The sequence below is a fragment of the Cucumis sativus genome, chromosome 4 (genome assembly GCF_000004075.3).
Source record: "Cucumis sativus cultivar 9930 chromosome 4, Cucumber_9930_V3, whole genome shotgun sequence".
NCBI lineage: Eukaryota > Viridiplantae > Streptophyta > Magnoliopsida > Cucurbitales > Cucurbitaceae > Cucumis > Cucumis sativus.
Window position 1 is genome coordinate 24,993,477 of NC_026658.2, and position 14,190 is coordinate 25,007,666.

General features: G+C 30.2%; 2 protein-coding genes across 2 annotated transcripts; one reads left to right on the forward strand and one right to left on the reverse strand.

The window, feature by feature from the left end:
* Positions 1 to 4,494: 4,494 nt before the first annotated feature.
* On the reverse strand, positions 4,495 to 6,928 carry LOC101213587. The gene is made up of 7 exons (XM_004141371.3): positions 6,774 to 6,928; positions 6,567 to 6,653; positions 5,858 to 6,088; positions 5,588 to 5,749; positions 5,434 to 5,487; positions 5,180 to 5,326; positions 4,495 to 4,994 (listed from the first exon to the last, which is right to left on the reverse strand). The coding sequence occupies exons 1-7, from the start codon at positions 6,912 to 6,914 to the stop codon at positions 4,614 to 4,616; spliced, it is 1,203 nt and encodes a 400-aa protein (XP_004141419.2). The 5' UTR covers positions 6,915 to 6,928; the 3' UTR covers positions 4,495 to 4,613.
* Positions 6,929 to 11,820: 4,892 nt separating this feature from the next.
* On the forward strand, positions 11,821 to 13,981 carry LOC101205668 (glycosyltransferase BC10). The gene is made up of 2 exons (XM_004141258.3): positions 11,821 to 12,342; positions 13,024 to 13,981. The coding sequence occupies exons 1-2, from the start codon at positions 11,821 to 11,823 to the stop codon at positions 13,660 to 13,662; spliced, it is 1,161 nt and encodes a 386-aa protein (XP_004141306.1). The 3' UTR covers positions 13,663 to 13,981.
* The last annotated feature ends 209 nt before the right edge of the window (positions 13,982 to 14,190 follow it).

Sequence of the window (14,190 nt, forward strand, 5' to 3'; positions counted from 1 at the left end):
TCATTCAAATCTTAATTATTGACATTCTGCTAAGTTAAATATTTGATTCTTTTACATTGTTTTAAAAGTAATTTGATTAACAAACTAAGGTTCTTTTAGATATCAACGATAGAAACGACCATAACCAGGACCAGGACCACCAAAGTAGAAGACAGGTTCAATAGTATCAGTTTCTTAGTAAATATAAGCAGAATAACAATTAGCCTCATCAGCCCAAGTTCCCAGTTTTGGTGGATACTTCAATTGCAAGGAAATATCCACTATCCTTGATTGTGCGACTTGGCAAGCAAATGTTTTAAGCCCACCTGCATAATCTCCACACCCCATAGCCATACCTGTGTGCGGCACTTTCCTCAGATTGGAGCTAAAAACTTAGCCACCCCATTCCACTAATGTGGCACTATGGTCCAAGTATCCAAATAGTGTCTCCGCCCAATACCCCACTGGTCTCCCTTGCACCTTCAACCTCAACCACCAATTCTTTGACCTAGGATTCTATATACACACATTCGTTTATATTGATAATTAATCTATTGCATTTCACAAATAAGTATAGAATTACTAAAAGAAAAAGTGAAAAAGTGAAAAAAGTTGTATACCTGAGAGATACCAACAGAGAGACTGAATTGTTGTCCATCAGTAAGTGACATAAGATCCAAGACTGCACCAAGTGTCACACTAGGATTCGTGTGGACAAACCCACTTGCATGTTAGATCAAAGCATCCAGTTGATTTGTATGAGTCAACCTAACCCAATTTATCAAGTCACGAAATCAATATAATGCTCACGAACACATAATTAATTTGGTGCAAAAATCGTAAATGAAAAGAACAAACAACTCAATCTTACTGTCCAATATACACCCAGTCGAGTTTGTCGATCTCCATACAATCTTGGATTTAGCTGTACAAAAATCAAATATAGAAAACAAAAATATTGAAGCCTATATTTCGAGAGCTATTTAAATCATATTATTAATTAAAATAAAAAGCAGTGAAATGATCCATCCTACTTTTACGCTTTCAAATTTTTTTGAAGGACCATTATTTTTCAACCAAATTTTGGAAGAAGTAAAAGTTGTTGGGTAAATCAACTTTAGGATTCCAAATATTGATATCTTCCAAAGCACCGAAGTAATTGTATCCAAGTCGTTTATAAAATTTCCGTTTGATCATATATTTAATATCACATTAAAGTTAACCAAACAAGTCAAAATTATTCAACTCCAAAATAAAAGAATATATAGTTGATTGAAATTTAGAAGTTACTTACATAATGACGGTATTCTAACCCTAATTTTGAAACTTCCAAAAGAAAATTTCTTACCAAAGTGATGAAAAGAATTGTGTCTTAATAAATCTTGTTCGAGTACTCTTGGAATGTGAATGGTTCCTTGTGGATAACTTCCACTTTCTTGCCATACTTAAATTAATTCTAACGATTCGTTTTGAGCAGTTGACATCTTCCAATCCATACCTAATTGGTTGAGTTTCATCTACATCCAATTCCATAATTGAAGAGCGTTTAAGGTAAATACTATCTTAAGACAATGATAATCATTTTTGGTTATAATAAATACTATATTATTGTACTATCAAATTAAATACATTTAACACTATTTTTCAAAATCTCAATTTGCTATCATATTTACTATTAGATTTGCTATCATATTTACTATTTCCTACCATTTTCAAAGTTTTGGATTCATTATTTTTTTTTTCATGTTTACTATTTTCTTTTAAAAAATAAAGTTGTTTACAACTTAAGCACAAAAACTATAATAATCCATTTTTTTTCAGCCTCCAAATACCTCCTAATAGAACTAGAGAATCGAATAACAAATTCCATAAAATATTTAGAAATATCAGGCAACTTCCTTTCTAGTAGTTTAAACCATTTTATTTTATTTTAATTTTTTGTTTTGGTTGTTCGAAATTGTCTATTTTCCTCTTGATGTTTTGCATATTTTGATGTTTTGCATATTTTATTCTTTAGTACCGAAAATTGAATCCTTAGTTAAAATTAAAAAATAAAAAAAAAGAAGAAGATATCTAAGTGTTTTTTACTATTATTATTTTAAAACATTGGTAAAATATATCCTTAACATTTCCATCTCTTAAATTTCTTTTTGATCTCTAAATTCTATCTCTTTGCACCAACTCTCTTTTCTTTTTCTCTAACAAGCCTTTTTGGTGGCTCTAAATTTACCATATCTTTATTATCCTTGTCTAAGGTTTTATCTCACACGACATCATATATAATATATATACATATATATTTCTTACCTTTCTAAGAACATTTATCAAACAAAATTATGCACAAAATGATAAATGAGTATATATATAGAAAAATAAAACCTGAATGATGTGGTTTCTTAGAGATGGAGGGTCAAAAGCAGGTTGCTTGTAAATGTCAACACAATATATAATATATCACCATCTTCACTCTTCAAAATTATACAAAAAAAGATAATCCATTTACTTATTTCTACTAATATATTATTATTATTATTATTATTTCAAATTATAAAAAGTATAATTAAAAAGAAACCAAAGGTGTCACAACATTACATAAATGGTTTTAACGGCGCTTATTGAGAAGCTTTAACTTGTTTTGAACCTCCAAAGATAATTTGTTGTTCATCTCTATGTTGGTTGCATTTACATCAACAATGGCAAAATTTCCGACGATGATCAAAGTCACCATTGTCAACATTATCGTTACTACTACTTCATCATGATCTCTCTTCTCCATTTTTCTTTCTTACCCTAAACACAAATCCCATGGGCCCAATTCAAAAGTTTCAAACTCTTTTCCTTCCTTTGAAATGCATAACACAGAGCTCAAATACACATACATGAATTTCTCTTCCAAGTGATGAAATGTGTCGTCGTTATATTTAATATTTATTTTATTTTAATTATGAAATTTTTTAGCATATTAAAGTTTGAGTTTTCCTTTGAGGAAAGAAAGCCTAATGATAAGAAAGGTTAAAAGTTTGTTCATTTAATCTGCTTAATTTTATATTTGAAAATGTCTTTTTTATCGTTTAAAATAATAAAAAACAAAGTATTTTTAACTTTTTATACCTATTTTAGAAAGCTAAGTGAATCTATATTCTTATAAATTTATGAAGTACTTTTATAAAATTCATGGAGTAAACAAACATATTTAATATCTAAACTTTGTGTTATAATTATTCGGTTTTCATGGTTGAGAGATCACATGAATATACAATATATTTCAATTAAATTGATACATTCGTAACACTTTCATTACATTCTATCTCCAAAAGATATTCATTAGCTTTAAAATGAATGTGCAAGAATACAATAAGAAACTAGAGGATAACTCAGAGTTGTAGATAAAAGTCTTTTGTTTTAAAGAGATACAAGAAAAATTATAATTACAAAAGAGCGGTGAATTAGAGCACTAAATAGCAACGAAAAAACTCCTACTTACAAACATTCTCAATATTTTAAAAAGCTAAAAACTTTCGCTTTCTTAGAGGTTCCATGTTGTGGTTGTAGTTAGTGATTTTGAGTTTTATCTTCGATCTTGAAAATGGTTTGACTTACCGAATGTTTTATGTTTTTGTTAAAGAAATATAGAGTTAAATAATAAAAAAGTAGGAATAAATAGAAAAAGAAAGGGAGAGTTATGCATTTGAAAATGAAATTAAAGTAAATCTAAGAAGGGAGAGAGATAGGAGGAAAGTAGTTAAATAATGGAAATTTGTAGAATAAGAAATGCCATAGTTCAATGCTTGAATTCTAGTTGACTTGAAAAGATGAGTGAACTGCACAACATCAAATGATACTTATCTCTAACTTTATGTAATTTTCTGCCTTTCATTATATAAGATATTATAATTGTCTCTCCATTCTTATTTCGTTTTAAAAGGATGGAGCATGTGTTTCTCTAGAAAATAAAGATTGGAGTATAGAAAATAAAGATTGGAATATAGTGTGATTGATTGATTACTAGTTGACTAGTACCTTTTGAAAGAAAGATTAAACTTACGATAATAACACAAACATAAATGAATTGAGATACTCTATGTGTTAGTATGACTAAATTAAAAGGCACTATTATGATCGAAAACAGAACTAACATTTGATATATAGATAAATAATGAATATTTAGATTGACTAATATACAAAAAAAAAAAGGTTTAGATGAGAATTTTTGTTTCCTATTTTAATTGCAAAAAAGAATATGATGAGAAACAAACGGGCCATGGAATTCAAACGTGTTTGGGCCTTTAAGAGGCTGATGATACCTCAGCATTATGCATATTGGGCCGGACTATGAAGACCATCCATTCGAGTTTGGGAACAAAGCAACGACATCGTTTTCATTTCTATCATTGCTTTATTAAATTTGAGAGTTGAGATTTCTTTTAAATATTATATTCCATAATGTTTTAAAAAATTGATAAACACACACCCACACAAAGTTAAAGAACAGTTGGATTAAGATGATGATAAATATGCTTCTTAATTGTTTGGATTCAAAACTTGTATTAAAGGTTACATCAATTAATTAATTTTTTTTTTATTGTGCTTAAACATATAAAAGATAAGAAAAAGAGGTGTAGATGAAGATGACATCAATGACAGTCACGGCTGAGACCAGGGCCACCGAAATAGAAGACGGGTTCGGTTGTATATGATTGTTGGTAATTATCAACAGAGTAACAAGAGGGTTCATCAGCCCAAGTTCCCACTCTGTCTGGATATTTCAATTGGAGAGAATAGTCCACAATTCTTGGTTCTTTGACAAAGCTAGCATACTCGTAAAGCCCACTTGCATAATCTCCACTTCCCATACCTGTCCCTGTGTGTGGCACTATCTTTATGTTTGAGCTAAACACTTCTCCACCCCATTCCACTAATGTCGCACTATGGTCCAAGTACCCGAATAGTGTTGACGGCCAGTACCCCACTGGGTTCCCTTGAAACTTCAACCACCAATTGCCTGAATGTGGATCCTACAATACATCAATTACCAATCTCAACAAAACCATAACTAAACATATGTCTTTAAAATATGTATAAGATGTGATTTTTTCTTTCTTTCTAGAATCTACAATTGGAACGGTCCAAAACAATCGATAATAATAAAGGTAATTTTATAAGACATAATTAATGTCTTTTTCTAAATTGTATAACCAACCTGAAAGATACCAATGGAGATAGTGTATTGTTGTCCATTTGTGGAGGACAAAGGTTCAATGACTGCGCCAATTGCGACACTTGGGTTCGTTTGAACGAACCCACTACAAGTTAGATCAAAGCAGCCTGTGGTTTTGTAAGAGTCCACCTAATCCAATTTACAAAACTTTGTGATTACACATTCTTGATTAACCTCGGTTATTATATGTCAAATAAAAAGGAGAGAGGATACATAATTGATTAGCTTAATCTTACGGTCCAATAGAGACTTAATCGAGTTTTTGCATCTCCATATAACTTGGGATTTACCTGTACCAAGCAAATATAAATACTAAATACTTTTTACTTTGTTAATGTTAAATATTATTACGAGATTTTAATTGTAATTGTAATATAATATAAAACGAACCATCCAGCCTGCTTCTACACTTTCAAATTTCTCAGAAGGTCCATTTTTTAACCAAACTTTAGAAGCTGTGAAGTCATTAGGTAAATCAACTTTAGGGTTCCAAACATTGATATTTCCTGAAGCTCCAATGTAATTAACTCCCGTTGTGATCAAGATAGCTGTCTAATGATATCATATTTAACACAAAACAAAGAAGCAAATTAATCCATTAAATTATGAATCCATAATAAATGAATGAATGAACTTTCAATTATTTATAGATATACATACGGAACGATTGAATTCTTGGCCGAGTTTGGAATCTCCATAAGGAAATTTCTTGCCAAAGTGATGGAGAGAATTGGCTCTCAATAGGTCTTCTCTACCAACCCTCCGAATGGGAATTGTTCCTTTGGGACAACTCCCACTTTTTTGCCATGTTTGAAATGGATACAATCTCGATCCAAATGATTCATTTTGTGTACTCGACATCTTCAAATCTATGCTCAAATCAGGTTTCATCTACATTCAATTTACAGTATTCATTTGAATAATCGATTCACTTCCATTTAAAATGGCAATGAAACATAAATTTTTATTTTTGAACTTTGAAGTTTGAAATTTTTATTTCTGTTTTTTTTTTTTAAAAAAAATAGAAACAATTATTAAACACATTCAAGTCTTTTGTTCTAAAAGAAGAAAGAACAGAAAACCAAGAACAAAGAACAAGAAACAGGGAACGAGAACGTTACCAAAGGGCTCTATATGTCTACAAACTAATAAAGAATGTTAGGCAAATTTAGGTCACTCCCAATTAAATTTATATCCTATCTTAAATGTAAATAATTAAAGTTATATATATATACGGTATTGAGTGTTTACCTAATATAAACATTGTGGTTGTATGTTTGGAAGGTCAATTTTTTTTAGTTTAAATGATTTATAATTAAACATCAAGTTTATATGTAAAGAGGTATCAAAAGATATACAAAAAGAGAACCTGAATGGTATGGTTTTTAAGCAATGGATGGTCGAAAGCAGGTTGTTTGTAAACATCAACACATTCCATAATATCTCCATCTTCACTCTGCAAAATAATTACAAATCAACTAAAACAATCATTTATTTATTTATTTATTTATTTCTACTAATACATAAAAATATTAAAAATAAAACAATATAACAAAATGATAAATATTATATTTACATAAATGGTTTTGATGGAAGGCTTATTTAGAAGCTTCAACTTATTCTCAATCTGCAGCAAAGACAGATTCATCTCCACATTGGTTGCATTTACATTGACAATGGCAACACCAACAACCAAACCCACCATTGCTAAAACCATCACTACTTCATCATTTCTCTTCCCCATTTTTTAACCCAAACACACACAAAACCCAATTGAAAAGTTTCAAACTTGTTTTTTTTCCCCTTTGAAAAATAGAACAAAGAGTTCATATATATACATACACATGAATATTTCTCTGCCATGTAATCGAAAGCCATATATGCATAGAGTCCCTTGTGGAAGTTAAAAGTGAGTAAGGCTATGATAAAAACTAATTAATGGATAGACCATATATGGCTAAATAGGAAATGCCAGCAAAGTTTCTATTTGAGTGATTGGGAATTTAAACTTGGTAACTCCTTTTATATATTATGTCTCTTTCTCTCATTTTTCTACCTTCTATCCTAATAAGTATTTATTATCCAATTGTGTTAGACTTTTTTTTTCTTTCTTGTTTTTGAGGAATATGAAATTAGTTTTATTTTTATTTAAAGAAAGATAAAATATCTTCCTTTATAAATATCTTTTAAAAAGAAGTTAAAAGATCTTTCTTAATTGTCTCGAAGATAAAATATGTTCCTTGTATTTAGGAATATTTTATTATAAATAAGTTCTTCCTTTTCGGCTCTCTAAAAAGTAAAAGTTCTCTTTAACATAAAATCCATTCTTCATAGTTGTTATTCAAAAGTTTATATCTTTGGTAAAAAATTCTTGATATCTTCTTTAGTGCTTTTAGTGTATACGAGATAAGAGATTTAAAAAAGATCTTGAAGATTTGATAAAGTCTTTAAATTGTGAAGCTTCTAGCAAGTTTTTGTGTGCAGATTACTGGATTTCTACAGTATGACAAATTATTGAGGGTCGTCAAGTGATTTAACAGAGTATCGAATTTGGCTGAGATAATTGTACTGCCCTAAATGAATTAAAGGAAACCTGAATTTATTTTAAGTTACTTTGATAACTTATCAAATGCATTTTGAATCTCATTAATATTTCTTATCTGAACAAATAAGCTCCCTAGATGTAGGTCGTAGTTGAACCGAGTTATGGTGAGAAACAAAGTGGGTTTGAAGTTCAAAGAAGCTTGGGCCTATTAGAGCCCGATTGGTACAAGCTAGGTCAAATATAGTACATAATGGGCAACCACAATATTTGAATTTTGGGAAGAAAGCTACAACATCCTTTCATTCTTTGGTATCATTGCAATATATGTTGAAGTTGAACTAAAAATAAAAATAGGGAAATCGCATTGTATACACAAAATAAAAATTAAATTATGATTCCTCGGGAGTTTTTGTGAGTTGGTTGAGTTCGAGTACTTTTAGACTCAAACTAATTGTTCGAATTGTACATTTCTTTCATTCAAATAACTCTTGTTAAATAGCAAATCTAGTAGGAATTGAACCCTATGAATTCGCCAATTCTAAGTTGGACCCTTTAACCATTCATCCATGGATGCTTAGTGGGAATTCTCGTATATGGTGAATAACGAAATTCCAATTAAAATGAAATCTTCAGGATAAATCAATGCAATTTAGGAGGACGGATTTTAGAATGAAGAGAGATTAAGAATTCTCATTATTTCTTACATTCATGAACCCAATTCAATTCATTGGGATTTTTCATTCACTTTTTTTTTCTTTTTTTTTAATCAAGAATGTTTTATATGAATTTTTGACTCACGTCTTCCTCTCTTTGAAATAAGAGATACTTCTAGTTTTGTTATTGCTTAAGATAATTTAGTCTTCTCCATATTACTATATCTCCAGAGTCAATAATATTATATGAGAAATTACTGAACTCAATCACTTGTTGTCGTTACTCTTTAATTTACTGTTGAGATCTATCATGTGAAGGTACTCAAATTGGATCAGTGATCGATCTCTAGGTTTCATCGTAAACCTAATTGGTTATTTCCAATTATGTAAATCAATATTTCAAACTGCACTCAAAGGTAAGACATTTCCAATTTTTAATTTTTTATAGGAACTTCGGTACAAAAAACAATGGTATCTCTAATTAGAGCTCCTCTGAGATGTAAAATATATATTTTCTCACCATTCCATAGTGTATGAGACAAATGTATGCATTTTGATTATGATCGTATTCTATAATTACCATTCTACTATGTTTCTTTAAAAATATTGTTTTCATGCTTTAAAATAACTTAAGAATATATGGAGAAATGAGACAAACAAATGAGCTAAATTTAAAATTTTCTAACCATTTATAAAATGTCATATTGAACAACTCTCTAAAATTTAAAATAATTTCGAAAATGAATGTATGAAAAGCCTATAAAATTATTTTAAAATTTTAAAATTATTAGAAGGGAATCAATATGGATTAAAAAATAAAAAGAAACGATAAGATGATGCTAAATTTTTTCTAAGATAAAATATGAATATTATTTACAATTTCCGCTTCTATTACTAATACAAATAGACTTTATTGTTAATAGAAGTTTATAACGTTCAAAAAAGTAAGATATGGTCTATCATTAGTAGATTTTGTTATATTTTTTTAATTCATTAAAATGTTGTAATACAATAAAATGGTGGATTAACCTAAAAGTAGTATTAATTTCATTTACTCAGTTGTTTAACGGTTAAAAAATAATTGAATTTTCTTTAAACAAAAGAAGGAAAATAACAAGTTATTCAATTTTTAACTTTATAATAATCAAATTGTTGTGAAAACCGAGTACAAAAATGAGAAAATCTAATATTAAAATAATAAATAAATGATAAAATAAAGAAATAAGAAAATTAAAACTTCTCCACCTTCTTCAACTAATTTAGAAACGGTAGCATCTTACAATTCCATCATATTCTACTTTTTATAAGCAATTTGACAAACATGAGATAAATTACATGACCACTATTGATAGAAAGACATGTGACTATTGTCATTCAACACAACATCGACTTAATAGTATTTGTAATATAAATGTTATCGTAATATTACTAATGTATGGGAGAGTAGAATTGAGAGTATATGGACTTATAAGTAAAAAGAAAACGTATGAGTGTCAATTTAATGTTTCACAATAATAATTAAATATAGTTTGCAAAATCATCCAATAATTTATTTCAAAAGAAAAGTCAACCAATAATCATATGTATATAAATAAAACAAATAACCATTAGATTAGAGCTTGCATAAATAACATTTAAGTCGAGAAGAATAATAATAATAAATTATCAAAATAGAATATTGGATAATTATTTACCCTTCGTAAAAAAGAATATAATTAATTTTCTCTTTTACTAAAACCGAAATAATTTGTTAATTGTTTTTATGTTTGGAAAAACACTATATATATATATATTTTAAAATATTGATGGTGCTATATATATTTTAAAATATTGATGTACATTTATTAATTATCCTAAAATAAGTTTTTTTTTAAGAAAATAACAAAGTAAAAACTAACTATTTACCTTGGGGAAAAAATCAATCAAGACAAAAGTTTATCATATTTTTTTCTATGAAATGTAGATATTTTATTCATTTCACATTAAAAATCGTATAAAACAAATTAGTTGTAAGGTTGAATACTTTACCTTATTTGATTTCTTTCGTGTGGTTGTTATTGACATTTTAAAATGATAGTATTGAATGACTCATTTATTTCAATATGAATGATTCATTTATTGTAGTGTACTATATGCCAAATTAGAAAAAAAAAATCCATAAGTTATACAATGGTTTTCTTTTTCCAAAAACAAAAAAGATGAAAATAAAATGTATTTTGATGCAATAAGTTGACTGATTGCCATTTAAACCTTCCTTGAATGCTTAATTATACATTGAACTAACTCTTTTTGATGTACTAATGGTTGCCAAAATCATTAATTAAACAAACTTTATTGGAAAAAGAAAACTTCCAATTTTATACTCTAAATTTTGAAGTTTGATTAATTAAATTCTTAAATTCTTCTAAAAAGTTAAAATCCTAATTAATAAATGTATCGAAATATTATAAATTTTGATACTCGTTAATTTATAATAATTTTATTTTCGTTTCATTTAAAATTAAATCTAACTCATTTAAATAAATTTATAGGAATCAAAATTTTCAAAATTTTAAATTTTATTAATGATAAAAATCTAAAATTTTGATATATGCTATTTGTCAAATTTGCTATTTTTGATCATTTTCGAGTTAAGCAGGATATAGAAATATGAATTTAGATTTATGAATTTATTGAAGCAATGCAAAAGGTAGATGTTAATAAAGTTTAATAAGTGAATGAAAATAAATATGTATAAGATGAGAAAGATTTGAAGGCGTAGAGAATTCATATTTGATTGGGCGAAGAAAGCAAAGGAAATGGTAAAAGTAAGCAAAGAGAGAATAAATTTTTAAAAGTAAAGTGAAAGAGTGTGGAGTTTGTTTTGATTTTGATTTTGTTTCGTGTTGGGAACAAGAGTTCGATTCAAAAGCAAACTGAGAGCCGTAGTCGTAACTGACATTCGCCATTCTTCCCAATCTGAGTGGCCGCAGATTATGGAAACCAAAAACATTCTTCAAATTCCTCAGATCAAATTTCTTGTTTCTTCATTCTCTCAACCATTTCATTCCTTCCTCTCACTCTCGTAAACATCCACTTCCAACTCCTTTACACTCTTCTTCTTCTTCTTCATCGATTCACCGCCAAATTCTTCAACTGGTTCTTTTTCAAAATGGGGTCTTCTTCAAAACCCACCATGCAAAACTTTTCCTTTTGCTTCTCTCCATGTTTTCTTTAACTTCATCAATATCTTTTCAGTTTTTTCCGAGATTCCAACATTTCAGCCATTTCCCGCTTTCATCGCCTCCTTCAGATGAAAATCAGGATTTCTGGTGGTTTGTTCGTTGGAACAAAACCCGATCACCGGAATAGATTTGAAGGGTAGCGATACTCTTAGATTTTGGCTTACCCAGAAAGGGGTTGTTTTGTTTCGATTTTAATTGAAGATGCAATCGAAAGTTCTGCCTCTGGAAGAAGGGAAAGACCATGTACCTTTAAACCGGACCAACCAAGCTAGGCCGTTGCCCCTTAGGTTACTTCAGTTATTCGTGTTGTTTTTGGTTCTTTGTGTTGCGTTCTCAGTTGTTAGTTTGTATACGATCCGTCGTTTTGGGGTTGACAGTGCTCTGATGACGGTTAAGTCCAATTTCCTTCCTTGTTTGGAGGAATTCAATATTAGTTTGAGTGAGTGGATTAAGCCTTCGGTGAATTTGATGCATTCAATGACGGATGAGGAGTTGTTTTGGAGAGCATCGTTTTCACCTCAGATTAAGAATTACCCTTTTGAAAGGGTTCCCAAAATTGCTTTTATGTTCTTGACTAAAGGTCCATTGCCGTTTGCCCCACTTTGGGAGAGATTTCTGAGAGGACATCATGCCCTCTTTTCAATTTACATTCACTCTCTGCCATCATTCAAACCCAATTTCTCTCACGCTTCTGTGTTTCATGGGAGACAAATTCCTAGCCAGGTACGTTTTGGTTTCTTTCTGTTGTACATTAGTACCACCAATGAAGTAATTTGGTTTTGCTTTCGTCAATCATTGCTTTATAAGCTCTTTTGAGAATCAGTTTGTTGTTCCACATTGTTCCTTGAACTACTGATGGTTTTGTTCCCTTATGAAATTAGTTGAAACTAGTTCTATTCCCTTGTTTCTAACATGTTAAAAATGGTCTGAATGATGCTTGAATGGGCTTGTGATTTACATTAGAATGGTAAAGCGGATTATGAGTAAACCATAATATTTGCTTATTGGCTTGAACAAGAGGAGTGTTGAGACTTGTCTTAACATATGGTATTAACAGGTTTCACATTCAATAGGAAAAGTCATTTTGAATGTGATGGGCACCTTTGAAATTTCTATGTTCAACTCTAGGACTTTTATTATGCTAAAATGTTTTCTCTCCTTAATTGGTCGACTAAAATATTTGGAACTTGTCTGTGTTCTCTCTCTCTCTCTCTCTTCACATTATGATAAACAGAGTATGTTAACCATGATCAAACATTAATAACTTTGGTCCATGTGCTGGCCATGGTCATTTTATTGATTTTTAATTTGTGTTAATCCTCAATTGTAGTTTACCCATCAAGCTTTTTGATGTTATACATTTGGGAATGTTATGATGAATATCTGTTGATTCTATTTTGGCAGGTTGCAGAATGGGGAAGAATGAGTATATGTGATGCAGAGAAAAGACTCCTAGCCAATGCGCTGCTCGACATCAACAACGAATGGTTCATTCTCCTCTCGGAATCATGCATTCCTCTCTTCAATTTCAGTGTGATATACAAATACCTAAAGGAATCCAAATATAGCTTTGTTGGTTCATTCGACGACCTTGGACCTTACGGGAGAGGACGATATAGGGATGCCATGGCACCAGAGGTAAACATCACAGAATGGCGAAAAGGTTCCCAATGGTTTGAAGTAAACCGTAAACTTGCAATCAGCATAGTACAAGACACCAAATTTTATAAAAAATTCGAACAATTCTGTCGACCGCCATGCTATGTCGACGAGCATTATTTCCCAACAATGCTCACAATAGAAGCAGGAGACGTTATAGCCAACAGAAGCCTCACATGGGTGGATTGGTCAAGAGGAGGCCCTCACCCCGCAACATTTGGACGACGGGACATTACAGAAGAGTTGTTAGCAAGAATAGTAAACGGTCAGAACTGCAGTTACAACAATGGCACCTCCTCCATTTGCTCTCTATTTGCAAGAAAATTCGCACCGAGTTCGTTGCGGCCTTTGTTACGTTTAGCATTGGATGTGTTTGGATATTGAAGAACACAATTTGGTTAAATGGTCAGAATAGAGAAAGAGGGCAGGAGAGGTTAGTAGAGTTGTAATCAATTACAGTACACAAATAGGCAAACACATAACACTAATTCTTTTAGAGTAACTCCAACAAAAAACAATACAAAAGAAGAAAATACATGTAATATCTATCATTGCAGAGTGGGTTTTGTTTTGAATGAACAAAAGATGCTTTGCAGTGAAGAAATGGAATAATGAAATGATGTTACTCTAAAAGAGAAGAAAGTGATGGTGGAAATGAATGAATGAATGTGGACCTTATACTGGTTAGTATATTTTTTTTGAAGTGGAAGAGCACATGAAAAGTACTTTTAAAAAAAGAAAAAGGGTCACGCTTGGTTGTTGTGTTATGTGTACATTCCAAACCCACAACCCTCCAAATGCATACGATATAGATAGATAGATATCTAGAGAAACCAAAACGTGATTTTTTTATAAAAGGAATTAAGCAGAGCTTTGGTTGCTTATCAAAAGAAAGGAATGAATTCTATTTCA